Source organism: Bos indicus x Bos taurus, chromosome 29, assembly GCF_003369695.1.
Source record: "Bos indicus x Bos taurus breed Angus x Brahman F1 hybrid chromosome 29, Bos_hybrid_MaternalHap_v2.0, whole genome shotgun sequence".
NCBI lineage: Eukaryota > Metazoa > Chordata > Mammalia > Artiodactyla > Bovidae > Bos > Bos indicus x Bos taurus.
Window position 1 is genome coordinate 2,846,538 of NC_040104.1, and position 27,943 is coordinate 2,874,480.

The 27,943-nt window shown below is 56.0% G+C and overlaps 1 protein-coding gene across 6 annotated transcripts; it reads right to left on the reverse strand.

Moving 5' to 3' along the window:
* Positions 1–27,943, reverse strand: NADSYN1 (NAD synthetase 1). Of its 6 annotated transcripts, none has more exons than XM_027531622.1 (21): positions 27,742–27,943; positions 26,667–26,727; positions 24,471–24,587; positions 20,661–20,714; positions 20,151–20,240; positions 17,875–17,926; positions 15,321–15,409; positions 15,039–15,156; positions 14,142–14,273; positions 9,832–9,906; positions 8,854–9,002; positions 8,194–8,242; positions 7,334–7,436; positions 6,726–6,894; positions 5,402–5,537; positions 4,555–4,661; positions 3,875–4,006; positions 3,468–3,537; positions 3,046–3,174; positions 2,200–2,376; positions 1–371 (listed from the first exon to the last, which is right to left on the reverse strand). In XM_027531622.1, the coding sequence occupies exons 1-21, from the start codon at positions 27,824–27,826 to the stop codon at positions 321–323; spliced, it is 2,145 nt and encodes a 714-aa protein (XP_027387423.1). In that variant the 5' UTR covers positions 27,827–27,943; the 3' UTR covers positions 1–320. The 6 variants fall into 6 exon arrangements, with proteins under 6 accessions (XP_027387423.1, XP_027387425.1, XP_027387427.1 ...); XM_027531624.1 differs by having other exon boundaries at positions 8,854–8,978; positions 27,742–27,942; XM_027531626.1 differs by lacking the exon at positions 26,667–26,727 and having other exon boundaries at positions 27,742–27,831.

Sequence of the window (27,943 nt, forward strand, 5' to 3'; positions counted from 1 at the left end):
TACAGCACAGCACAGAGAACTGTATTTATATCCTACGACCTCCTCTAATAGAAAAGAATATTTATATAAAAAAAGATATAAGTATGCATATATACATAAAACGGAATCACTTTGCTGTCCAGCAGTAATTAACACAACACTGTAAATCCACAGTATGTATTTCAATTAAAAATTCAAATAAAATCGCATCCTCTTCCCTTCAGCCTTTTTAAAAATGGAACTAGACTGTATGGTTCCCTCTCCTTGAAATACGTCAGATGGGGCTCCACTCCCGCTCTTGGTCGCTGGCAGGCGGGGAGCCCTCCGCACAGGGCCCAGCCTCAGTCCACGCCGTCTAGCTCCTGCCGCTGTCTCCCCTCCAGCTGGAGGACCTAGAAGAGGAGACGTGGTGGTCACCACGAGGGCCCGAACAGCCACGCTGTTGAAACGCACCGATCTACCCGAAAGAGCGTCACAGACACAGGATCGAAAACGCAGGTCTGCAAACTGCACCTGCAGGGCAAGGAGACCTAGGGTTGGGGGTGGGGTGGGGTGGGGCGGAGATCCCGAGTCTGGAAGGACCTGTGCCGGCCGGGGGTGGGGACAGGGGTCACTGCTGGGCTAGAAGGTCACAGCAAGCCCATCTTCACCAAGCTGTGTTTTCCTACATGTGCGGATCTTCCAGCTGCGGTCTCTGAACCCCATGCCTGAGCATGTCTTGGCCGGAGCCAAGTCCGGCCCCTCACTAGTTCTTTGTGGGGAGGGGGCGTCCACGGCACTGTGGGGTGCTCAGCCTCATCTCTGGACTCTGTCTGCTAAATGGGGTGGGGTACAGACCTCACCCCGGGCGGGATAACGTCTCTGGACATGGCCTGACGCCCCCTGGAGGAGGGTCGCGGCTACGCAGGGTCGCTTGGCTCCCATCACCTCCTCATGGATGCTCCCTTCTGCCCCACCCCGCGGTCCTCCAGCTCAACGCGGCTCTTATTGTAAGAGGAAAGAACCTTTGGGATTTATTACAATTTATCACTAAAGCAGGGGTCCCCAACTCCCGGGCCATAGACGGGCACCAGTCCACAGCCTGTTGGGAACCAGGCTGCACAGCAGGAGCTGAGCGGTGGGTGGACAAGCAAGTGAAGCTTCGTCTGCCCCCCATCACTCACGTTACCACCTGAACCATCTCCCCTACCCCCCATCTCTGGGAAAACTGTCTTTCGTGAAACTGGTCCCTGATGCTGAAAAGGTTGGGGACCACTGCCCTAAAGAGATGTTGCCCATTATACGTAAGGGTCATCTCTGGGAACCCTGCCTCCCAGGTAAGGAGCACCAAGCTGAAATGCCTGTGTTTAGTTCACAGGAAACACTGACCAGACCCACCTGTGAGTGACTGCAAGGGAGAAGGAAACGAGCCGTCCCCCCCACAAGCCCACGGGAACCAGCAAGTGTTTGACTTTGCTCCCTCCCCTCTTAGTATAAAAGGAGCCTGGATTCTAACTCAGGCAAGATGGTTCTTTAGGACATGAGTCCCCCACCTTCTTGGTCTACTGGCTTTCCCAATAAAGTCGCTATTCCCTGTCTCAGCAACTCATCTCTCCATTTACTGTCATGCATCAAGCAGGACGAGCTTGGACTTGGCAACAGTATCACCATGTATCACTTTCACGGATGCCGTGTTCACTCATCAGCCGTCTTTCTCCTCCCATCACCTTCACTGGGGAGGGGCTGCCTCGAACTTGCCTCTATCACAGAAAAGGGAAGGATCTAGACTTGCCTATTAAATTGATTTTGTTTCTGCTTCCTTTATTCTACTATTAATCAATAAAGAAAAACAGATGGTTCAGACAATGCAAAGCCAGTTGGACGCCCCAGTAGTCTAGAAATCACAGTGGTTGGGCTCACACTGACCGTGGGATGGAGCTGCTAATTTTAGCATCCTCAGTACAGCCCAAAACAGCACATGCCAAGCTCTGATGGACCTGAAACATCCTGGACGCTTGGCAGAAAGCAGGACAGTAAAAAAAATGCCACCATATACATTAACCATGTACAGGGAAGCCTGGCGTGCTACAGTCCATGGGGTCACAAAGAGTCGGACACGACGGAGTGACTGAACATTAAAAAGCTTTTCAGTCCTCCGTGGAGACGAGCAGGTGGAGGAGACGAGCTGGTATTCCCTCGACAGATGTTTAAGAGGGAGAGAAAACATTCCCCCCGGCTCACCTGGTTTTCGATGCAGCGGAACTGCCAGGGCCAGCGGGTGTTGTACAGAAATGGCCGCAGGTCGAACCTGTTGTCGTCCGGGCTGTAGCTCTCGGCGTGGTATGCGGGGGTCAGTGTGGTCATCTTGTGTCTGTTCATGGAATACTTGGAGAAAAAGCACTTCACTTTGTCAGCCACCTGGGAGGCGAGGGGTGCACAGGGCCTGGTGTTAGCAAAGCCGGGAAGCCCCCACACTGGCGTTCTCAGCAGCATCGCGCAGGCCAGTTAACAGCCTCCCCTCAGCAGCCGCAGAGCACTGCCTTGGGACTTCCCCAAAGCCAGGAGTGGACCGATGCTGCTGCCTGGGCTAGAGCAGCGAACTGGAGCTGTAAGGATGGGGGTTCCTGACTCCAGCATCCTGGAAACTGCATCAGGAGACCTGGGCAGGGGTCCCAGGAAGATGTATTGCTATTTCATGAAGCTTCCAGATGGTTCTGCAGGGACCACCCTGTCTATGGGCTTCAGCCCTAATGCGCCTGACAACTAGGGGAAAAGAAGCCATATTCTGACCTCGGAGTTCGTCCTCTGCCCCCAAAGAGGGGAGGAGCTTGCGTGTTGTGAGGGGGCCCAGCCCCACTCAGATAAGCTCAGCCAGAGCAGGGGAGGGCTGAGAACGGGGCTGTGGTTCCTTCCGGAGTGCTCTCCCCCTAAAGTCACACAGTGGCCACCTGCTCCAGAGCCAAACCTACCCGCAAGGTGACCTCGCCTGCCAGCTCCCTGCGGACGCTGGGCGCCTCGCCTGCCAACTCCCCTCGGACGTCAGGTGCGCCTCACCCGCTGGCTCCCCGCAGACGCCGGGCGCCTCACCTGTCGGGGCGAGCAGGTATCCCTCCACATGTCGAGGAGTTTGCAGAACATGCTGTAGGGGCCTGTCTTGGCGACCTTCCGGAGCCTCCCGTAGACGGACAGCTCCGCATATGTCATCCCCATGTCTTCCTGGGGACGAAAGAGATGCGCCTCATGAGTGACAGCAGGTCAGCGCTGGGGGGACAGCCTGAAACCTCTGCTGGAGATGGAACCAAACTCCCCGCCCCCGCCTCCTCCCGGCCCCAACCTCGAGAGACCCGAATTGAACATCAGAGGTCAGCAACGGTGACGCTAAGCCCTGGACTCCCAGCCGGGGCCCCAGTTATGGAGCACGGTTGCTCGGGGGCAGACAGGAGGGCACGCAGGAGCCCCGGAACGCGGAGGTGGCGGAGGAAGCTCAGCGACAAAGCCAGCACGGCTACCTCATCGGTCTGGGACACCCGTCCGTGGGCCAGGGGCTCCAGCTCAGCTGTGGCCGGTGCTGCCAGGATGCTGTGGTCAGGGCACACAGAGGTCGGTTACAACAGCTGGGTGTTAGCGCGACAGACATCACGCAAGTGTGGAGACGGGGAAGCGCCGACTTTCCAGCCTCTTGAGGGGCAGAGGGCGGCAGTGGCCGCCGGATCTGGCCACAGCCAGGGTGGCAGTGATGGGAAGGAAGCGGGTACCTGGTCTCGGGGCCCGAGTGCCCTTGGAGGCCCGACCGCTTCCATCAGGCAATGGGTGCTACGGAAGGTGGCTGAGAGGGGGCAGAGTGGCCGGGGCTGTGCTGAGAAGACGCGTACCCGGCGCCCCAGGGGCACAGCCATGGCCTCGCGGGCACACGCACCTCTGCAGGGCAGGAAGCTGGAAGCGCTCCACGCAGAGCTGGACGAAGGCTCTCAGGTCCGTCTTGCTGATCCCGCCGATGGGGTTGATGTCAGCGCTGGAGCAGTCGTACTTGGTCAGGTAGCCAAGGAGGCTGCGGCCAGAGAAAGGACAGGTGGTTTCGAGGCAGCAGACCTGGGAGCTGCAGACTCCGAGAACCTGGGGGCCTGGCCATCCTGCCCCTGGGTGCCGGGACACGCCTTCTTCCGGGGCCCTGGAGCCAGAGCTTGGCAGACTCGAGGGTCTCAGGGGAGTCTGATGTGCTGGGGCAGACTGGGGAAAGGGCAGGTGCTGCGGATGGCCAAGGAGGGGTATCCAGCAAGCCGGAGGGGACACAGTTTGGGGGATGACCAGTGCCAGCCCCGAGTGGTGCTCCTTCAACCAAGCCCGAGGTGGGTGTAAGGTCACTCCGTGTCCCGTTAAACGGACGGCTGATGGTACGAACAGGGTCCGGTCTGTGGGCAAGGGTCAGGATTTCCAGGCCAGAAGAGATGGCCATTTTCATCTGACTCCTGTGCCTCTTCCACTCCTTGACTGCTCCCAAAGGTGCACCCAGAGCAGCAGCAGAGTGAGGGGGGCACAGACCCACAGGAGTGGCCTCGGGTGGAGCGGGGTCTCCTCCAGGCTAGGGGCCGCACACACCTCTCGTCCACATTGGCGGATCCGAGCACGAGAAGCCCGCCGGGGGCACCGCGAGACCAGAGGCTCAGCTGAGCGAAGAGGTAGGCGATGACCATCCTCACCCGCGCCTGGCCCACAGGAGGGTGTCACCATGCCGGCCGGGGCTGGGGGGACGTGCGCTAACACCACCTCCCCACACCTCAGACAGCGGGAATGCTTAAGTGATGCAGGAGCTTCTAGCGGCCAGAGAGTCCTGGGGCCCATGGTCCCTTCCCTGAGGGGCTCCTGCACTCAGCAGGGAGGGACCAGGGCCTGAGATGAGAGCTCGGCAGTGGAGAGACTGGGCTGCAAGGCCAGCGGGAGAGACCTCGGCTGCTCCGGCCAGTCCCTGCACCCCTGGGGAAGGCCACCAGCAACCCCAGGAAGGGGATGGAGACAGGGTAGACCCCAGCAGAAGTAGCTCACGCCCCCTCTTTCCCTGCATGGACCACCCAAGGTCCAGCTCCCCTGTAGCCGATCCCTGAAGATGCAGAAGACACACACACTCGGACACACTCACACCTCATGCTCACAGACTCTCACGCCGATGCACACTCACACACACAGAGTCACGTGCTTGCACCCCCACACACGCACACTCAGATGCCCCACTCCCTTACTCTTGCACACTAACCTATTCCTGTGCACACACCTGTGCACACTCTCACCCTCGTACCCCTCCGCACATCTCACACACGCACACACGCAGAGCCCCATCTTCGTCCACGAGGCTGCACGCTCCGCGTCTCTAAGAGGCGGGCTGCTTGTGGACCCCCCGCCGGCCGCCCCTGGGTTTCCTGCGGTCCCTGCGTGCGGACGAGGTGTGCACCTGGACGTTCTGCAGAGCCAGGTTCTCCCGGTCGCTCCCTCCGTGAACCGCAAACCGAGGGCTCGCACCCGTCACCAGGCTGAAGAGGCCCACGAGGGCCTTGACCACTGGGTCGATGTGGAGACCGATGTGGTGGCTGGAAGGCGAACGGGCGGGCGTGCAGACAGTGAAACAAACCCACGGGGCACGGAGCTCGCCGTCTTCGAGGGCCCCGTCCAGCGGCGTTGAGGACATTCACTATGCGCTGCCACCACCTCCAGCTCCAGAGCCTTCCATCAGCCCAGAAGGAGACCCTGTGCCCGTGAGCAGTCCCTCCCCAACCCCCTCCTCTTCCAGCCCCTGGCGACCACGGACACCCTTTCTGTGTGTGTGTGTGTGCATGCGCGCTCCGTTGTGTCTGACTCTTTGTGACCCCATGGACCGTAGCCTGGACAGGCTCCTCTGTCCATGGAATTTTCCAGGCAAAAATACTGGAGTGGGTTGCCATGTCCTACTCCAGGGGATCTTCCCAACCCAGGGATCGAACCTGCATCCCTTTCGTCTCCCGCACTGGCAGGCAGGTTCATCACCACTGAGCCACCAGGAAAGCCCTAAGATTGGCCTATTCTGGACATTTCGTAGAAACGGAATCACACAGTAACTGTCCTTTGGTGTCTGGCTTCTTTCACTGAACTTAAGGCTTTCGGGTTCATGCAGGCGGTAGCCTGTGTCAGCGCTTCCTTCCTTTTCAAGGCTGAGAAGCACCCCTGTGTGCGAACAGACCACATCATTTCTCTACTCAACCGCTGATGCCATGTGAGCTGTGACTATGCTGCGTGGACACGAATGTGTGAATACTTGCTCATTTCTTTGCTTTCAATCCCTCTGGGCATCTCCCTGGGAGCAGGATTGCGGGGTGGGGGTAGCTTTTAGCTGAGCTCTGCTTACAGGATGGGCAGCTCCTTATTTTTTCTTTGGAGGCAGAACAGATGGAACGTTCTGAACGGAACCAAGTCTCCCTGAACAGAAAGACGCACCCCCCGCCTGTGTCTGGTACAGTGGCCCCCGAGGGAGGCAGAGGAGGGCGGGTGGCTGCACTCCTGGAGCGGTGAGGGGCTCTGTGCTCCCACCTGGAGTGCATCAGCCTGCTCCTGGGAAGGACTTAGGGGGAGGGGCGATCTCAGACACGGAGAAGATCTGGGGTAAAGCTGATGGGAAGCCACATCATCAGCAGTTGAGTAAACACCTCGCCTCTGGGGTGCTCAGTGACCCACAAATGGGGTCTCTGGGGGAGCTTCCCGTGGTCCCCGCCAGCCGGCTGGGCCCGACACCAGGGACCAGCTACCTTCCAATCTGCTGGGCCAGCTCTCGGGCCCTGTCGCAGGTCTCCTGGGAGGAGTTCTCGCTGGCCATGTAGCAGGTGGTCAGGACGCGGCCGCAGAGCTCCCGGGGGTCCTGGGGGGTGTAGCTGAGCTGGTTCACGATGGTTCGGACATCAGCCAGCACCTCCAGATCTGAAACCCGTGGGACAGAGGGCACGTGCTGTGTGCCAGGCGCCTGCACCACCCGGTCCCTCTCTACTGCCCGGCAGTCTTGCCGGATGGCACCACAGTGCCCGTTTCTCAGCTCTGGACGCTTTGGGAATGGCCGACGTCACCCCTCATGGTGGCAGGGTGTGAACCTGGGCTGGCCTGACCCCAGGGCCCTGTTCTTTCATCCTGGTCAGGCTGCTGACACACAGCAGCAGCAGGAGGTACCCTGTGGGCTTGACGGACTGGGCCACGAGGGCCTGAGGCCCTGGGACTTCAGCGGCCTTGCTGTGCCCAGGCCCCAGGGCTTGGGGTGATGCTGGGACGTCTCAGCATGCCCCCACCACAATGCTGGGTTGGCCCCTCTGCTCCTCCCGCAGGTTGAGCCCCCCTGGAACCTACTCGGGCCCCAGGCGTCACCTACTTCCACGCTTCACAGCCTCGCAGACCTGGTGGCACATGGAGTAGACCAGGCAGGCGGTGGCCGCGCTGTCCACCCCGCCGCTCAGGGGAAGGAAGAACCCTGCCTGGAACAGGCCAACCGGATGGCGGCGTGAGCGGAGCCGTGAGTGAGCCCGGCTCCCGCAGCAAAAACGAGCGCCCACGAAGTGCTGTCGCCCGGGGAGGAGAAGGGAGCCCTGCGCATTCCACAAGGTGAAGGGAGCGCCACCGTGGAGGGCCCAAGGCTGAGTCTCCACCGTGAATTACAGACGCGCGCAATCACACCACTAGGCAGGAAGTCTTGTAACTCGGGGTCATCAGACAGGACCCCAAAGACGGAGCCAAACCTCAGGGCGACCTCGGCCAGGGTAGCCGAGGCTCCTGACTGAGGCAGAGTCAGGACATGTTTGCATTAAGAAACACCTGTCAGGACTTCCCGGGTGACCCAGTAGTTAAGAATCTGTCATGCAATGCAAGGGACCCTGGTTCGATCCCTGGGCGGATCCACCTGCCGCAGAGCAACTAAGCCGTGTGCCCCAACCACTGAGCTCACACTCAGGAGCCCAGGAGCCGCTATGACCGTGGCCTGTGTGCCTCGAGCGCGGCTCCACGACAAGAAAAGCCGCCGCAGTGCGAAGCCCGTGCTCTCAGCCGTAGAGTAGCCCCCGCTCATGGCAACTAAAGAAAGCCCGAGTGCAGCAACAAAGACCCACCTCAGTCAAAAAGCAAATTAAATAAATAAAACTTAAAAAAAAAAGTCACCGGCATGCCACAAAGTCAAACGCAAACCCACCGTGGAAGGATTAAAGAGGGCTGGCTGGCCAGATTCCCCCCATGTCTTACCTGTCGGCTGCGTCTTAAGAAGTCCCAGAGCCAGCACGCGGGTCCCAGGCTGGGGAATGGTGGGAAGCATGAGGTTGGCGAGCCGCTGCCCTGGTTCGCAGCTCACCTGGGGGCAGGTGCCCAGGTGGACGCAGGGCCGGTGAGCGGCGCCAGCACGCTGCCCCTGGCTGCTTTCAGCCTTTCGAGGGAATGAATGCTTCTGAAGCCTCAGAGCAGCCCCAGGAGGTAGGTGCTCTCGTTGGTCCCGTGGGGGAAATGGAGACACAGAAAAGCAAGCACGGCGTCTCCGTGCCCGAGGGCCCAGGGCAAGGCGGGCAGGGCTGGGCGTGGGGCCCGCGCTCTAGTTACAGTGTTGACTGCAGGCCCTGGAGACCAGGGTGCAAGGCCCCCAAGTGGCCACTTGGCGGTGCAGCAGGGGACGGAGGGAGCGTCCTGGGAAGGACAGTGTGTCGGTCGCTCAGTCCTGTCCGACTCTTTGCAACCCCGTGGACTGTAGCCCACCAGGCTCCTCTGTCCATGAGATTCTCCAGGCAAGAAGGCATGGGTTGCCATGCCCTTCTCCAGGGGATCTTCCCGACCCCCGTCTCCCGCATTGCAGATGGATTCTTTACCATCTGCAGACCCTTCTCTACCCCCTCCCCTGCACACCAACAGCCCCACCTGATCTCCTCGGCGGGACTGTGGTATTTCCACTCGATAGGCTCAGACACAGGCTCCAGCAGGTCTTCATGGCAGGAGAGGGCGAAATCCACCTTCACGCGGGGGTAGGGGCTCACCCTGCTGGCCTGGGAAGGACACTCCCTGAGGGCCTGAACCCAAACAGGCCCCCGGGATGACTGTAGGGGGGATGCTACACAGTTCAGAATCCCTACACAGCTCAGGGACCCTTCACAGCCACCAGGATGGCCAGGACACAGATGGATGTAGCACACGCTGGTGGGATGTGGGGAAGTGGAGCCCTCACACAGCGCTGGGGGGATGCGAGGCAGAGCAGTGACTGAGGACAGTCTGGCAGGACCTCCCACAATTAAACAGAGCATCACCACAGGACCAGGGCAGTCCCAGGTAGATAACAGAAGACACACAAGCATGTCCACACAGACGCCTGGCACATGCCACAGCAGCACCGACCCTCACGGCCAGAGCAGAAATGGTCCAAATGTCCCCTGGCAGGCGAATGGACGCACAGCGTGTGGGGTACCCGGGCAGTGGGGTATTACTCAGCCATACAGAGGGATGAAGAACTAACTCAGGCCTCAGCACGGATGAACCAAAACACTATCCTCAAGGAAAGAAGGCAGTTGCAAAAGGCCACATATTATACGATCCCATTTATACGAAACGTCCAGAATTGGCCAATCCATAGAGTCAGCACAGACCGTGGTTGCCAGGGGCCCTGGGGGAAGTGGACGGGGAGTGACTGACAACTCATGGGTGCAGGTTTCTTCAGGTGAAAAGAACATTCGGACACTGATGGTGGTGATGCTGCTCAACTCCACAGACACAGTAAAGACCACTGCATCTCGTGCTGAGATCAGTGAATTACAGGCTATGGGAATGACATTTCAAGGAAGCTATTGTTAAAAAAAAGTCTCCGTCTTTGATGAGCATCCTATGGGTGTGTTTATAATCGCTTACCGCCAGGTTTCGAGATGAAATCTCCGCCCTGTAGCTTCTGATGTCCTCCAAATCCAACGTGGCAGTGAGCACTTCCTAGAGAAGGGAGTTTCCAAGAAAAATCATGATTTCCTATTTTTTTCCCTCACGCACATGTTTTCATAAGTATGCCACATTATACACAATGAGTCCCGCCTTCTAAGGCAGGGACTAGGGGCCTGGGGAGAGGGGAGCACCCATGGTGCGGCCCACCCAAAGCCCTTCCCTCTTGTCATTGCCACCAGAACGTCTACTGAATTGACACACTTGCTGATAAGACACAACAAATGTCTGCTGGGAGCTTTTGAGCAAGCTTCTTAAAAAGACACAGGGAGAGCAAGGGCCCTCTTTCTGCCTTTGAATGTGGTTGTATGAAGATGGGATGGCTGGAGCTGCTGCAGCTGTCCTGTGACCATGAGGCAACTGACACTGACGCCTACACAGAGGAAGGCCCAGCTGGAGAGTGAAAGAGGGATGCAGCCAGAGCCCCGGCAGTCATCACACAAAGGTCACAGCCCAGATGTGCTGCATGTGTTCTAGGACACGACGCTTCATTTGCCTTTGAGTCCAGATGAGATGGAGGTTGTGCCACGTGCAACCAATAGCAGAAAATAGAAAAGTTTTAATTCAGAGATACGACTCCTTTCTTTATGAAAAGAATCCTAAGCAGATCATACCACTAGGCTATCGTCTCATACGTGCAGGTGCGGGACAGCAGGAACTACCTCTGAGGGGGACCCGGTGTGGCCGGGCGTCTGCTCCTGCTGCCGGCCATGGGCAGCCGTCTATGCCAACACCGAGCCTAACCCAAGACAGAAACGTCTGTGAAGAGACAGAGAACAAAGAACTCCCACTCCACTCATTCTTCTGTCATTTCCCAAGTACTGGTCAGCGAAACCACCAGGCTGCTCCTGACAAAGCCACAGAAATTGGAAAGACCCCAGAGGAGTGAGTCCTTCTTGAGAGGAAGGCCCCAGTCCACTTTTCCTGGAAGTAGGTTAGCTTCACACAAAGGCGGGATCGAGGCCATGAGAAGCATGTGCCCTCGAGAAGGTCCACAGACCAAAGAGGTGGCAGAACTGAAGGGCACTGCCCCCACCCCAAGGCAGTGATGCCACCTCCATCAGGAACAGTCAAATCAGAGAACTCTGGCTCAAGGGCCCCCCGGGGGGGTGTGGGGCAACGGCACCCAGGTTATGGCGTGGCAAACAATCACCCGGGTGCTTGCTGAAATGGGGGCTCCTGGGGGGCCTGGAACCTGCAGCCACCTGCACACCTGCTCATCCAGGTGCAGGTGGTCCCCGAAACTCACTCCAGTCTCCCGGCACCAGGTGCCTGCGGCCCGGACGTCTGGCTGAGAGTCCCGGCCAAGCGGGCCTGCACCGAGGCATGTCCAAAGCAGACGAGCACTGGCTGTCTGCATGGACTTCATCTTCGCCTCCAGCGGCCTTCTGTCTTAATCAAGGTTACTGCTGAACAGCAGGAGGCCTCTGGGACCCCGCCACCTGGAAGGCAAGGTCTGGGTACCATATTCATTCCCACCAGGAAGGCAGGATCAGGGTCCCCATGGTCTGGGGACCGTCTGCAGGGAGGTGGCTTCTTCCAGCTGCACACTGCCAAACCCTGGGCTTCGCTCTGAGCAAGAAATACCATGAATTCGTTCCAAGGTTCCTTTCCTCAGTCCATTCTGAAACCGAAGTTTGATTTCATAACCACCTCTTTGCTGACAACCTCGGTGAGACCGCTCAAGTACGTGAAACGGTGAAGTCACAGACATCGCATCAGAGGGCTCCGGAGAAATTCTTATTCAGAGACACCCGCTTGTCTTGCTCTGGCAGAGAAAGCCCCAGAAACCCTTTTTTTCTCCTGCTACTACCTGCTTCTGTGAACAAGCATTTCCAACACTTGTTTCCAAAAACCCCGAAAAGACAAGATGAGAGATACCATGAGAAGCCTGTACTGGCCGCCTGAGCCCAGTCACAGCGGCTCTTTCTGGCAGAACCGAAAGTTACTTTGTGTTGCGTTTGCAGATTTGGAGTCGATTCCCATTTGGGGGCAATAACCGTCATTTTCTTTATTGGAGGCTTAAAAAACTTTCGAGAGCCACACAATTCTCTTTGCTGTTGTTCAGTCACCAAGTCATGTCCAACTCTTTGCGAGCCCATGGACTGCAGCACGCCAGGCTTCCATGTCCTTCACCATCTCCCGGAATTTGCTCAAACTCAGGTCCACTGTGTCGGTGATGCTATCTAACCATATCATCTTCTGTCGTCCCCTTCTCCTCCTGCCCTCAATCTTTCCCAGCATCAGGGTCTTTTCCAATGAGTTGGCTCTTCACATCAGGTGGCCAAAATAGCTTCAGCTTCAGCTTCAGCTTCAGTCTTTCCAACGAATACTCAGGGTTGATTTCCTTTAGGATTGACTGGTTTAATCTCCTTGCTGTCCAAGGGACTCTCAAGAATCTTCTCCAGCACCACAATTTGAAAGCATCAATTCTTTGGCACTCAGCCTTCCTTATGGTCCAGCTCTCACTATGACCCATCTGTCTTGGGTGGCCCTGCATGGCATGGTTCATAGCTTCATTGAGTTATGGAAGCCCCTCCACCATGACAAGGCTGTGATCCATGAAGGGGACACAATTCTTTACAAGGACCTTTTCATCTTGTCTTATTCTCTCTGTGAAGGAAACTAACATCCAATCACATGGGAAGGCTCTGCACCCATGTTAATACGTGTCTTTAGAAGCAGATGGCTGTGGTTTTCATACTTGTGGCCCCAGTGAAGTCATGATCCCATGGGGGGACATGTCCCCCATCCCCCGGGCTGGTCATCAGTTCAGTGAGACCAGAGGAGCCCCCAGAATGGGGCCTCCCCACCCAGGAGGGCGGGGTAGGTCTCCAGTCCTGCTTCCGGAACGTGGGGCAGTCGGGGGAGGCAGGGCCCACAGCTAGCATGTTGTTGCTATTCAGCTGCTCAGTCGTGTTTGACTCTTTGTGACCCCGTGGACTGCAGCACACCAGGCCTTCCTGTCCTTCACCATCTCCCGGAGCTTGCTAAAACTCATGTTCATTGAGTCGGTGATGCCATCCAACCATCTCATCCTCTGTCATCCCCTTCTCTACCTGCCTTCAATCCCTCCCAGCATCAGGGTCTTTTCTAATGAGTCAGCTCTTCGCATCAGGTGGCCAAAGGATTGGAGCTTCAGCTTCAGTATCAGTCCTTTCAATGAATATTCAGGACTGATTTCCTTTAGGATGGACTGGCTGGATCTCTTTGCAGTCCAGGGACTCTCAAGAGTCTTCTCCAACACTACAGTTAGAAAGCATCATTCCTTGGCCCTCAACTTTCTTTATAGTCCAACTCTCACATTCATACACGACCACAGGAAAAACCATAGCTTTGACTAGGTGGAACTTTGTTGGCAAAGCGATGTCTCTGCTTTTTAATAAGCTGTCTAGGTTGGTCATAGCTTTTCTTCCAAGGAGCAAGCATCTTTTAATTTCATGGCTTCACTCACCATCTGCAGTGATTTTGAAGCCCCCAAAATAAATTCTCTCACTGTTTCCATTTCTTCCCCTTCGATTTGTCATGAAGTGATGGGACCGGATGCCATGATCTTAGTTTTCTGAATATTGAGTTTTAAGCCAACCTTTTCACTCTCCTCTTTCACTTCCATCCACAGGCTCCTTAGTTCCTCTTTGCTTTCTGCCATAAGGGTGGTGTCATCTGCGTATCTGAGGTTATTGATATTTCTCCCGGCAATCTTGATTCCAGCTTGTGTTGCCTTGACCTCTGGGGAAAAGCCTCCAAGGGCCCACCTGCAAGGCTCTTCCCTGCTCTGCTCCTCCCAAATGACCCCCTTATCGCTGGACGACGTGCAGTGTCTGCTTATTCCTGGGACCAGCTCCAGCTCCCCCCGAGCCATGGGATTCTTCCCACAAGCCCATCCCATTTTCCCTGGAGCCAGGGGCCACCCACCCTTTGGTCACTACCAAGCCCCCTCCTTCCGCAGCTCCGGGCCTCTCCTTCAGCTCCTGCAGCCTCGTGGGGACCTCCAGGGCATGCAGGGCTGATACCCCGCCGTGAATCCATCCATCCGGTGTGCTGTGTGGGGGTGTCCCCATAACCTCGGGGTAGGAAACCCTCACCTCACCAAGGAGGTGAAGAGGAAGCAATCAAAACCAGCAGGATCCCTCCCAGGGAGGGCACATCCGGTCCCGGGTTACGGGGAGAGCAGAGAACACAGGCTCTGAATGAGAGACCCTCCCGCCATTGCTCGGGCCGGCTCATACCACGTCATCCAGAGAGAACTGGGACCCCTGGGCAAAGATGCTGCCGTTCATGGCTATGAGAGCACAGCCGTCGTAATACAGCCGGTCCCCATCGCAGCCCTTCTGATTGGCCAGCAAGTAGATCCCGCCGTTCTGGAAAACACAGCGGACAGCAGTGGTCAGCTCTGATCCATCACCTACCTTCACCCTCTGCCGGCCCAAACATGAGAAGCTTCAGGCCTCCAGCCTTGCAACTCTGCTGTACTAGTAGTCAGTGCCCCAGCTCCAGCCAATAAAACACACGCCTCCAGGGAAGGCCCCGCAGCTATGACGCCCTCGGCCTCGCGAGGCAGCAGGCGTCACACAGAGCGTCTACTCTCACCCCCAACAACCCTCCAAGGCAGGCGCTGCCACCTGCCCCAGAAGGGAGGAGAGACGGAACTTTGGAGAAGACAACTCCCTGGATTAGGAAGCTGAGATTCTGCCCCCGGAAAGAGCAGACACGGCCCCTGGGGTCATGCTGCCCACAAGAGCGGCAGACTCGTGGGCATTCCCCGTGCCTGGCTGTGGTGCAACGGGGTCCTGATTCCCGGTCACTTGTCCCGAGACCACTGTGACGGCTGAGAGCCCCGGAGCTGCACGGCTGGGGTGTGAGGCCAGGGGCCACTTGACGGTCACATGCTGGGTGCCCTGCTCCAGAGAGCGGAGGTGGCAACAGTGTCCGCCTCACAGGGTGCTTCCCGCCATTAAATGAGGTCATGGACGTGGGGCCTGGGAGAGGGAGCCACAGGGCCGGTCGGCCATGGCCGGACCCAGGAGGAGCGCCGAGCAGCCTCATGCTCAGGCCTTGCCCTGCACTGGGTGCCGGGTCCCACATGCATGAGACAGACACACGCCAGCATCCCCGCCGCCGCCTACCTTGGTGGTAGCCATGGTCACCAGGTCCACCCGGGCGTGGGCTTTGCGCAGCACGTGATGGCTACCCGAGGCGTTGGTGAAGATCTCCACGCCGTCCAGGCCCATGTCCACGTGTGGGCTGCGGGCGGAGGGGTCGGAGAGAAGAGACTCGTGTCCCCAGCCCGCCCACCCAGCCCCGCAGCTCCTGGGGTGTCTTCCCTGCCCTGGGCTGAGACGCAAGATGGCTGCAAACCCCCAGCCCCCCAGGCCCCGCAAGGATGGGGATCAGGGGGCAGGGCTGACCTGTGGGGCGTCCAGAGCTCCTCACAGACCTCACTCCCGATACAGGTGTCCCATGTGGAGAGGACGGCATCCCCAAAGGGCACAGTTTCCTGGGGGGCGGTAACCAGAGCTCGTGAGGCCCCCTGGCTGTCCTGTCTGGGCCATGTGCTGAGCCAGGACTCCAGAGGCCACACGTGGGACTCGCAGGAAGGCTGCCATTTTGTTTCAAGCCCTAACGAACACCCACCTCCCCCACTACTCCCCCCCGCCCCGAGCCCCGCCAGGAGCAGTCCCAGCCCAGGGCCAGCGGGTGTCTCCCCTGCGGACCGAAGAGCCCCGGCCACACCCTTCACCCGCCCAAGAACCCAGCTCTGAGCTGCCATGACCTTGACTGTGGCTGTAACCAACTGTGACTCAGCTCCTGAAGCTTCTGGGGCCCAGTGGGCCACCAGCATCCACCATGCCGGCTCCCGGATGCTCTTCCGACATCGTCTGTGCTCCGGTGGTCCCGTGCCCACGCCAGAAACGACCCAACTGAGCCTGACAAAGTTCCCTCCAGCTGACAGGTCACCCAGCTCCCGCGCGGCAGGGCTGGGGCAGGATGCAGGCTCCTGTTTCTCCAAGAGCCTCATTCATGGCCCCTTGAGGGGTGGGGCTGCTGGGAGGGGGGTGAGTGGAGATGGAGCTGCCCCCTGAGGGCGCTGCTCGGGTCTGAGGTGTCTCCGGGTTGAACGTGTGCTGAGAGGGTCATGCGGGCATGGAACCCACCTTGGCCACGTCTCTCGGGGACCAAGTTTCAGCTGTGCTCCTATTTCACTCGCTCAAGAGAACTTAACCCTGGAGGCCTGGGATCTTGTTCAGATTCCCTGACGACTGTGTGTGTGAGCTCAACTCCTTCCATCTCCAAGGGCAGGAGCCGGGGGAAGCCCGCCTTTTTCTGTTCTGAGGCCTCGGCTCATGAACACAGCGCTCACCCTGGACCCTGGGCCATTTGTCCATGGACCACCACATCCCCTGCCCTTGAAACCCTGACCACGGAGGGCAGGGCTAGAATCTTGACCCCATCCTCCTGGGACAAGACCAGGGCTCAGGGCAACAAACAAAACACCCAGGATGGCACCCAGGGACGGGCCCCCGACCTGCACTGTCCAGGCTACAGCTGTCACAGGGCTGGCTTGCTCTGCCTCTTGAAAATGGCCGTGGATTTTAGTCCATGTGTGCCCAGGGCCAATTCCCGCAACTTGTTCCCAACCAAAGACAGCAAACAGCACCCTTCCACCTGCAGATGATCCCACGTGGGCTTAGGGGGTCACCTGGTGGGACGTTTAGGATGTGAAAGGGTCCTAGAAGAGTGAAACGGAATGAGTGTCGTGGCAGGAGGATTGCTGCTGAAATGACTGTTTCACACACACACGTGTTCTGGATCACCGTGACTTCACATTGTTCTCGTTGCTGCAACTCAAGGTCAGAAAAGCCTCCAGGCCACTTGGGAGACGCGCAGACCTGACCGACAGTCCCCTCCCCCAGTCTCAGCCGCACCCACCCAGACTGCCACGCGGGTGGCAGAGACCCAAGAGGGCTGGGGACACCGTGTCCCCGGAGTTCATATCCTGAAGCCCTGACCGCCAGCATCTCAGACGTGACTGTGTTTGGAGATGAGGTCTTCAAAGAGGTGATTAAGTAAAATGAGGGCACCAGGCTGGGACCTAATCCCACAGGACTGGGGTCCTTGTAAGAAGAGGTCAGGACACAGACACTCACAGGGACGACCCTGTGGGGACACGGGGAGGAGATGGCCGTCCACACGCCCAGGAGAGCGGCCTCAGGAGGACCAGTCCTGCCCACACCAGGGTCTGGGATTCCAGCCTCCAGGCCTGGAGAGAATGAAAGTCTGCTGTCTGAATCCCTAGGCTGCAGAATTGGTTATGGAAGCCTGAACAAGTTAATGCACCTGGCAACCAGAATGGAAACTCAGGTAGGAGCCAGAGATACCAGGGGCCCCTCAAAACATTCCCTGTGAGCCCCTGGCTCCCAAGCCCCCACTGGAAGTAGATAGCACAGGGTTCCAGCAGGTTCCAGGATGAAGGGATGGACAAGGACCCCCTGGATAAGGCTGCAAGGTCAAAGCTCTTCACACCTGGACAGCCAGGTACCAAAGACAAGACAAGAGAGATTTCTGATGCTGAGTTTTCACAGAATAAACAGAAGCCAAGTAAAGTCTTCCATGAGTTTTACAATCAGAAATCCCCCAAACTCGGCTTGTTGGGCAGCCCCGCGGCTGGAGCCCCAGCCCAGCAGGGAACAGCTGGCCAGGGTGGTAAGCCCCCTCCCAAGCTCCACCGAGCCCATCCCACGGTGTGAGCCAGAAGAGAGGAGGGACATCATGTAGGGACAAGGAGGCGCCCACTCCCCCATTCTCCTGGGCCCCTCCCCGCTTGTGACAGAAATCACCCCCCGGCTGTGTTTTCCTTACATGGGACACAGTGATGCCGTGACTCTGTCCCCAAGGGTCCTGCCCCCACGGCCCACTCCAGAGGAACAGTCTGACAGACGAGTTTTCTTCCTCAAGACTCACCTGCTTCGTCAGGTCCTGTAACATCCGGGGGAGAAAATACTCCTCTGTTTGCCTAGAAAGGAAACCACCACAGACCTGAGTAGGACCATCTCAGGGAAAACGCAAAATGGCATCCAGAGGCAGAGTAAAGCTCAGACTGAGAGTGCGGAGCCTGTGAGCTGGCAAAGGAGCTGTCGAGTTTTGACACTCGCTGTTGCAACCACTTTAAGTCAAAAAGGGAAGAGCAAGGCGACTGCATGAGGCTTCCGGGACATGGAACACCGAGGCACTCGGGGCTCCCTCAGTGGCCCTGCCTGCCCCACGCTTTCATTATGCCCTCTGAGAGGCACGTCAGGGGACTGTCCAAGGAGACACATTTCCCCACAGAGAAATGCGGCTGGAATTTCTGATCAAAGTTCTTCAACCAGAAAGATCGCACTGCATGAAGCCAGCATGCAGAGACAAGCCTGTATCATCACTGAAGCAATCAGTCACGTTCCGAATTGTGAAAGATGGCTAGAGAGTTTAATACACAACTTCTGTACAAGCCATCCCAGAAAGTGAAAGTGTTAGTCGCTCAGCCCTGTCCAACTTTTTGCAACTCCATGGACTGTAGCCCACCAGGCTCCTGTGTCCATGGAATTCTCCAGGCATGAATACTGGAGTGGATTGCCATTCCCTTCTCCAGGGGATCTTCCCAACCCAGGGATTGAACCCAGGTCTCCTGCATTGGCAGGTGGATTCTTTACCATCTGAGCCCCCAGGGAAGCCCAAGCCACTCCAAGGTCTACCCTAAAAGGCAGAATTCGAATACTAGATGGTTTCCAAAGCTGACCTCAAGTAGGCTGTTACCAGATGTACCATGAAGACACTGAATTGACTGGATTTCTTTTTGCTTTCTCAGAATTCACAAGAACCTCCTGGGAGATTTCAGTGACTTTTATTCCAGTAAATTTTTTGATAAAGTTTTTTTTAATGTGGACCATTTTTAAAGTCTTTACTTAATTTGTTACAATATGGCTTCTGTTTTATGGTTTGATTTTTCAGCCCTGAGGTATGTGGGATCTTAGATCCCCAACTAAGGATAGAACCCACGTCCCCTGCACTGGGAGATGCAATCTTAACCACTGGGCCAGCAGGGAAATCCCTTAACTAAAATTCAAAAGCAGAGACATTGAGGGGATGATGCCGTCTCGCGCTCACTAGTGAAGGGAGCGGACACTGCAGATGCCCTCTGAGCCCTGAGCTGCCTTGGCATCCCACGATGAGCACTCAGTTCACCGTTGGTAGGTTTGTTCACAGTGATGTTGCTGTATCACAATCCGTTTTCAAGGGACAGCCGCCCAAGGTTTCTCCCTTCATCGTCACCTCCCCCTTCAATTCACACATGAAGAAGAATGTATACGGGGCCCCCCTGGTGCCTCAGTGGTAAAGAATCTGTCTGCCAATGCAGAAGACACGGGTTTGATCCCTGATCCGGAAGATCACACATGCTGTGGAGCAGCTAAGCCCGTGCTCCACAACCACGGAGCCTGTGCTCTGGAGCCCATGTGCTGCAACCACTGAGGCCGTGTGCCCCAGAACCCACGCTCTGCAGCAGGAGAAGCCGGCACAGAGAGAAGCCCACCCACGTCGCAACTCGAGAGTAGCCCCTGCTCGCCACAAATAGAGAAGAGACCACATAGCAACAAAGACCCAAGGATAAATACACACAATGTTTGAAAAAGAATGTATCTAGACGTATAACTGAATCATTTTGCTGCTCAGAAGAAATTAACACAACGCTGTAAATCAACTACATGTCAATAAAACGTTTAAAAATCACGTTAAAGATTCCGTCGGTAACAGCAGCAACAGTGGAAAAAAACAGCACTAACTGTAAGAAGAACAGGACGATTCTGTCCCAGGGGACGCCTGACAACGTCTGGGGACATTGTAGACTGACAGGGATGCAGATGTATCCGCCAGTGGAGGCCAGGGATGCTACTGCACGCTCTTCCACGCACAGGACGCCCCCACAACAAGACCGAGCCAGCCTCAAGGCAACAGGCCTGGAGTAGAGAAACCTGATCTGTAGGATCACGTGTAGAAAGACGGATGACGGGTGACTGATGACTGAGATTTTATGTGGTGTCTGATAAACTAGCTACAAATTAATCAGCAGCATCAGGCAGCCGTCACTAGACGACAGGCCCCGTGTGGGCAGGGACGCTGGCCCGAATCTGTCTGTCTCCCCCACGCATCCTAGGAGCGGCCACCATCTGGGCTCCTGGACCACGGCGCGGGCAGTGACTCACCGGCTCCTGGACCATGGCGTGAACCAGCGCAACTCTCGGTAGTTGCCCTCATTCGCCAAGGCCATCTTGGGTCTGATGAGCAGGATCTTCCTACAGACAGGGGAACAAGGCCGCTCCTGAGATGAACACGCCCCACGTGACATGGAGCAGCCACCAGCCCGTCCACCCTGACCGTCGATGGGGACAGAGCAGCTAAGACCTGGAGGGTGGGCACTTGCCAGCAACTGATGCCCAGGGTCTGCGAGGCAGACCTTATTACAAGGTCGCCCTCCCAGGACTGACCTTCTGACCACAGAGCTGTGTGTCCCCAAACTCCACCCATCGTCCCTGTACCTGATGTCTGAAGGTGTCAGTGGTGACAGAGCCCAGGAGAAGCAGGGCCACCCAAGACACCTGCCTTCCTGGTACCCCACCGCCATGAAGGTAGTTCCAGAAGAAGCCACGGCCCCTGGGGACCAAGCCCCGAGCCTGGGGGAAAAGGGGGTCGTGCTGCTCCCAGCGGTCACCCACCTGTTGAGGAATATCACCCTGCAGTTATAGCGGACGTTTCGGTGCATCACGGGCCTGCGGAGAGAGGGCACGCACGTCTGCAAAGAGCAGAGCCCCACGTCTGCTTTAACATGAAGTTTCTCCGGGTCCTCTATGGGAATCAGAAGGCTCCTCTGTGGTTTCTCAAATAAAAGTGAACAACAAACCCGAGTGTTTCTGCCACAGCACAGACTCTAAATGGCAGAGTCTTCTAAATCCAGCAAAAGTCCCTCCCACTCAGGGCTTGTCCTCTCCTTCCAGAAGGTTCTCAGACCATTGAGTGGCCGCCTCCCTCCCTCTGCTCACATCCCTGCTGCCATGTCACCTGTCCATCCCCTGCTGGCCTCAGGGACTTACCCCTGCATGTCCCCAGTTCTCTGCCACAGCATCTCTCCTGACTGAGCTCCCCCACCAAGAAGGCAGGGCAGGGGGACCGGCCCGGGAGCCAGGGCAGGGGCAGGGGGTGGAGGGCGCTGGACAGATCTGCTCGCCTCTTTGTCTGGACCCCTCAGGACAAACACCCTCCCTGATCACCTGGAACCTTCCTCCTCTGCAGCGGAGGGGCCAGTGCTCCAGAGGCCAGGGTACTCTGCTGGCCTCCGGCTGGGGCAGCACCAGGCGGGGATGGCAGAGTCCAGCTCGGGGCGAGAGTGCAGGAGCTCAGGGCGGAAGGCATCAGGCACCCGAGGAGGAGGGCCTTAAGGATTGATCATGAAATAAAAAACAATAAGGCCCAGGCCCAGGGACAAGAGAAAAGAGGGCCAGGGCGCGAGATGGCAGCACCCGTAAGCAGGGCGGGCTGTCGAGTCAGGCGGCCGGGCTCCATCCCGCTTCACACTGGCTGAGCCGAGTGGCCCCGCTTCCTCCTCTCGGAGTATTTTAAAGGGCAGGATGCAGGCAGGCTGCCTAGGCCGGGGCTCGGCACACGGATGCCGCCAGCCAGCACTCCCACGTTACGGTTTCCATTCCTCCCGGGCCAAACCAAAACCTCACTGCATTCACGTTCATACAGAAACGTGTTCAGGGCAGGAGGTGAACACCTTTTAAACGAAAAAGAAACCTTTGGTGAATATCTGACTTCCAGCGGGAGTAAGCCTCTCAGACAAAAACAAACCAAAAGCATGACAAGAAAGATTTTAAGCTCAAAACGTAAAATTAAATAGCAAACAACAGACAAGGAAATGTATTTTTATCATATATGGGGACAGCTTGATATCTGTCATGTGTAAAGAACTCTTAATAAATCAGACACAAACACGTCAATTGCTGGCAAAAGAACAAGCAAGAGTGTGTTACAGATGCCGAAAAAACAAATAGAAAAGTTCTATTTCATAAATCATGACAACAAAGAAATATGATAGCTTTGTTAAAAAAAGTTATTGCTTACTCTAAGATTTTCTCTGTCTTGTTTTTCTAAGGTGTCTTGATTGTGAGCTGGCCCCCTGTGAGCAGTGCTAAGGGTAACAAGCCTCTAGGCACAGAAAGCCGGGAGGAGACTCAGCATCTTTCTCTTGAATAAGACACTTCTAGATGGTGAGAATCAGTGGCATCATGGCATAGCCGTTACTTTGTTCAGTGGCACTTATACTGCGACCCCAAGGACTGCAGCCTGCCAGGCTTCTCTGTCCATGAACTTCTCCAGGCAGGAATACTGGAGTGGGTTGTCATGCGAATTCTTAGTTTCAGTATGAGGGATCTAGTTTCCTCACCAGGAATGAAACCTGGCCCCCGCTGTATTGGGAGTGCGGAATCTTAGCCACTGGGCCACTAGGAAAATCCCAGAAAAACACTTTAAAATATGATTGTTAATATTTTAAGGGCAAAAAAGTAGAAAAATTAAAGTCAGATTACAAATTCAAGGCCAGAAGAGGAAAATAGGCCAAGAGAACAAACAAAAAGACAAGGGGAAAACAAGAAAGAAAGAAAACACGGTGACCAGAACACTTAATAGAGTGGCAGGAATCCGTCCATGTGGTGGGCTGGGTGAAGACCCCCACTGATGGCCCCGTCCTGATTCCCGGGACCCGAGGACATGTCACCTCACGTGGCAAAAGGGACCCTGCTGACATCATTAAGCTACAGATCCTGAGACAAGAGATTACCCCAGACTCCCCAGGGCTCTCATCGGAACCACAGGGGTCCTTATACGAGGGAGAAGGGCGCTCGGAAGACATGAGACAAAGGGGGCAGGGGCTGCAGTGATGTGACCTCTGGCTGTGAGGATGGAGGGAGCGGCCTGAGCTGAGGACTGCGTGCCAGCCTGGATGCTGGACTTTACAGGAAAACCGATTCTCCTCCAAGAGCCTCCAGAAGCAACCAGCCCCACTGACCCATTTAGACTTGTGACCTCCAGAACCACAAGACAGCAAGGTTGTGTGGTTCTGTGTTTTGTGTTTGTGGTAAGCTGTCACAACAGCACAATAGGAAGCAAACATGGCCCACATATCAAGGAGTATAATAAATGTGAGCAAACTGGGCTAAAAATCCCTCTATTCACTGCTTAAAAGAGATCCTGCTACACAGATGTCACAGCAGGTGGGAGTGTAGAATACACGCAAGGCTGAGGAAAAAGAAGCAAACCCGGCTACATTCACACCACGTAACACAGAATAGAGACGCAAACAGAGGCAACAACGCCCATCAGTGGGCTTGGTTACACAAAGCTGGTCACAGACACACTCTGGAGTAGGATACTCCGGGGCCAGAGTCCTACCCACGGGACCTGCGCTCGGGGAATCTACACCACAGGGACCTACAGGCAGACCTCGTTTTACTGCAGCTTGCTTTACTGTGCTTCGCAGACATTGTATTTTTTACAAATTGAAGGTCTGTGGCAACCCTGCGCTGAACACGTCTATTGATGCCATTTCCCAACAGCTGTCGCTCACTTCCGGTCTCTCGGTCACGTTTTGATAATTCTCATGATACTTCAAGCCCTCCACCAGCAAAAAGATGATAGCTCGTTGGAGGCTGAGAGGATAGGGTTTTATAGCAATAAAGGTTTTTAAAGTAAGGTATGTATGCACATTTTTAGATAGAACGGTAAAATGTAAACATAACTTGTATATGTACAGGAAACCTCCTCCCTCAAATTGGTGTGACTTGCTTTCTTTCTGTATTTGGCTTTACTGCAGTGGCTTCTCAGAGGTCTGCCTGTAGGCCTTGGCCCTACATGTGCAACTGCACCATATGGAGCTGCACTGTATATACCTACCCCGCGGAGCCTACACTCACATGTCCACACCCTCTGGAACCAGATGGCTTGCATGTCAATGTGCAATGACATGCGTGCACACGTGCTCAGTCAGTCACTCAGCCGTGTCCAACTCTTTGCGACCCCATGGACTGTATCGCACAGGCTCCTCTGTCCATGGGGATTTTCCAGGCAAGAACACTGGAATGGGTTGCCGTGCCCTCCTCCAGGGGATCTTCCCGACCCAGGGATGGAACCCATGTCTCTTATGTCTCCTGCACTGGCAGGTGGTCCTCTCCCACGAGCGCTACCTGGGAAGCCCAGAGTGACAGGGAACCATCCCCAAACTTACTACTAAGTAAGGAAAATGCTGTACATGAGGCTGGGGGACCCTGAGCTCCAACTGTGCAAAGCGTGTTCCCACGTGCACAGCAGTGCTTGGAAAAACATAAAAAATCTCCCCAAAGCTGCCTTCACCTGGGGAGTTTGCAGCCTGCAGGGCCAGGCAGGGAGCAGACGCCACATCCCCAATGTAGGGACGGCTTCCGACACAGCAGGCCCTGGAACGGGCCCTTCTCCCACGCCCACGCCGCACTTACATCCCCACGTCGCAGATGATATCCTGAGTGACCGGAGACTCCAAAAGGGCCGCCAGGACCTGGAGCGAATGCAGGAGGGTGTCCGACTCGTAATAATGATCCCAACAGCCGTAGCCACTGCAGAGGGAGGGCCAGAACAGTGAGTGCCCGGGACACAGCAGGTGGGCGTGGGGTAGGGATGGGGCAGGGGCCTGGGGCCAGGCCAGGGTGACCGTGCGAGGGTGCGCCTCTGGCACCCATTTCTTTATAAAGCCTCCCAGGAGTGTCTATTGTACAACCAGAGTTAGACTCACTGCTACAAAAAAGAAGAAAAGAGATGCACTGTATTGGAAATTAATGGACTGGGCTCCATCTGTCCCTCCTAGTTCTCAGTTACTAAGAAATTCTCTGTCGTGTCAAAAACTGTCTGCTCTCGGATTCTTTTCAACCTTCAACGTGGCCCAAATTACACTAATCTACAAGAAAAGGATGCAAAAGAAACAAAGCTGGATCCAGAGAAGAACATTCTTCGGGCAAAGGGGCCGTGAATAACCATTCAAGTGCCACTTACACGGCTACATGACTTCCTTGCGATTTACTTGAGCTTACACCAGGCTGAATGGTGTCCCCCAAAGAGACGTGTCTATGTTGTAACCTCCAGAACTTATGGCGTGCGTGTGCATGCTCAGTTGTGTCAAACTCCTGGCAACCCCATGGACTGTCGCCCACCAGGCTCCTCTATGCATGGGATTCTCCAGGCAAGAATACTGGAACAGGCTGCAATTTCCTTCTCCAGGTGACCCTCCCGATCCAGGGACTGAACTTGCGTGCCCTGCACTGGCAGGCAGGTTCTTTACCGATGAGCCACCTGGGAAGCCCTTACAACCTGTGGATGTGACCTCATTTGGAAAAAGTGTCTTTAGAGATGTGAGTAAGTGAAAGATCTGGAGATGAGATGATCCTGGCCTATCCGGGTGGGACCTAAATCCAATAAGAAGCGTCCTTACATGAAGGAAAGCAGCGGAGAAGAGGGAGGGGCGGCTGGAGGGGTGCACTCATGAGATGGGAGTGGGGAGTCAGGAGCTGGAAGAGGCAGGAAGGACCCTCCCCTGGAGCCTCGGAGGAAGCAGGATCCTGCCCACACCTTGATTTTGGACTTCAGGCCTCCTGAACTGTGAGAGAATGAATTTCTGCTGTTTTAAATCATCCAGTTTGTGAAACCGTAGTATAACAGCCCCTGAAAAACACTCATACAATGCTCAGTGAGGCCCTGACGTGGGTAGACTGGGTTGAGGGTGATTTTTCAGTGCGGGGGTCCCAGTAATGAAATGTAGAGTATTTGTAAACTACTTTTACTATTATTATTTTTTTAATATTTATCTATTTATATATTTGACTGTGTAGGGTCTTAGTTGCGGCATGTGCGATCTTTCGTTGCAGCTTGCAGGCTCTGGAGCAAGTGGGCTCAGTAGCTGTGGCACAGGCTTAGTTGCCCTGAGGCATGTGGGATCTTAGTTCCCCTGAGGCACGTGGGATCTTAGTTCCCCAACCAAGGATCGAACCTACATTCCCTGCCTTGGAGGGCAGATTCTTAACCACTGGACCACCAGGGAAGTCCCTGTAAACTACTTTTAAATCTTCAAAAAGTCCTTCGCACTCATTGCATAGCAGAAGTGATGTTAAAATGCCAAGCAAACTTTGCTGCCACAAACACTAACCTTTGCCATTCTTAATGCCTAGAGGAGCATTCCTCCGGGCCTCTGGTTCTGATAAGGAAGAGAGCCTGGTTCTTAGATGAAAATGAGGTCAGGGAGATGCCCTGTGTGGGATCCAGACCTGGAATGTCCTTTCCTCTCCAAGGATAAACTCCTGCTCAGCGGTTGTCACTCCCTCAGCTCCTAGGCCACATGTGAGACCAAACACCAGTGCAAGGCGAGAAACCCAGCCAGCTTTGATATCGGCCTGGACTGGGAAAAGTCAGCCTCTCGACGAGCTCCTGTGTTACTCAGTGTAGGAATCCAGGATCATCCAGGCGGGCTGGCCTGCCCTCGTTGAAGGGCATCAAGCAGGCCCACTCATGGGGCTTCTGTCTCCTAGGTGGGCCTGCGTGTCCAATTCTCAACCCCGGCCTCTCCTTCCTTGCCCTTTCAGCTGAGGGCAGCTGATATAGAGGCCTCTGCCTGCCCACCCTGGGGTGTCTATGTGCTCTGCTCTCACCAGATTTCCAGTTCTGGTCCAAGCCTGTATCTTGCTCCTCTGTGTTTGGCAATTTCAATACCTACATGCACAGAGAGAGAGAGAAAGAGAGGCAATTTCAGCACCTACAGCCTCCACAGGAGGCAGATCCAACCTTCTGCTGCCGCTGGTGTCATAAAAAGCCAAAGGGCATCTCCCAGCCCCTGCTGACACCGCAGGAAATGAGACAGAGGCGGGGCCTGCACCAAGGAGAGCAGGGGTGGGGCTGGGGGAGTCACACACTGGGAGTTCATTAACAGTCAGACAGAGAGGACCCTGAGCAGGGAGAAGGCAGGACCTGAAGGCACCGGTGACAGGTACCATCTGCCTCTGGGTTTGAGCAGCAGCTTCCAGATGCAGCAGCCTGGGGAGGAGAGGCCAGCCTAGTGGACACACAATTCTGGCCACCCGAGATGACCTCGCATCAACTAGATTTGCTCTGAGCTCTGAGGAGGTGAGAGCAGGTTGACAATGAAAAAAATAAAAGGAAGAAGGTCCAAGGCACACGGCTGATATGACGCCCTCACCTGAATCACCCTGTTTATACTGTGGTTGGTGGCCCTGCCGCAGGACGCAGCTGAGGACGGCCAGCCTGCAGACCGCCCAGGGCAGCCCACTGCAGCTGTAGAGGTCAACGGTGCAAACTTCCACTCTCAAAGGTGAGCTGGTGCAGGTGATAACTGTTCACGGACCCCGTCACACACACACAACGACCACACTGGTCTCTAAGCTGGTGGCCTCGCCCTGTTCCACTTCCCTCTCTGGACCGGGTTCAGCTCTATAAATGCCACACCGGACCCCAAAGGTACCTGAGGACCGGCTCACCAGCCTGCTCATCTCCACCTCCAGGGCCAGACTTCTCTTACCACGGGTACATACCACATGCCCCAGGCACTGTAACCCACCCGCACCCCGACCTCACTCAGGATCCCTATATCAGGATCCCTATATCCATGGCCGCAAGTTTCTCCAGAGCAAGGCTGCGTATGCGTCACAGCAAACCTGGGCGACCAGAACTGACCTTCGCCTGTCCACCCCACGCCGACCCTAGACTCACTTTTTAAAATCCTTTGCAAATTGCCCTCAAAGTCCAGGGCCCACTGGTTGAGCGCACAGGTGGCCACGGTCACCTTTCGCCCCATCCTGGCTGCAGACGCCTGGGCAAAAAGGCCGGCCGGATAGTGGGGCTTTGTTGTCCTAGGGAGAGAGGTGGCCGCGGCTCGGGTCCTTCCGGGTTGTCCCGCTGCGTCAGTCCAATG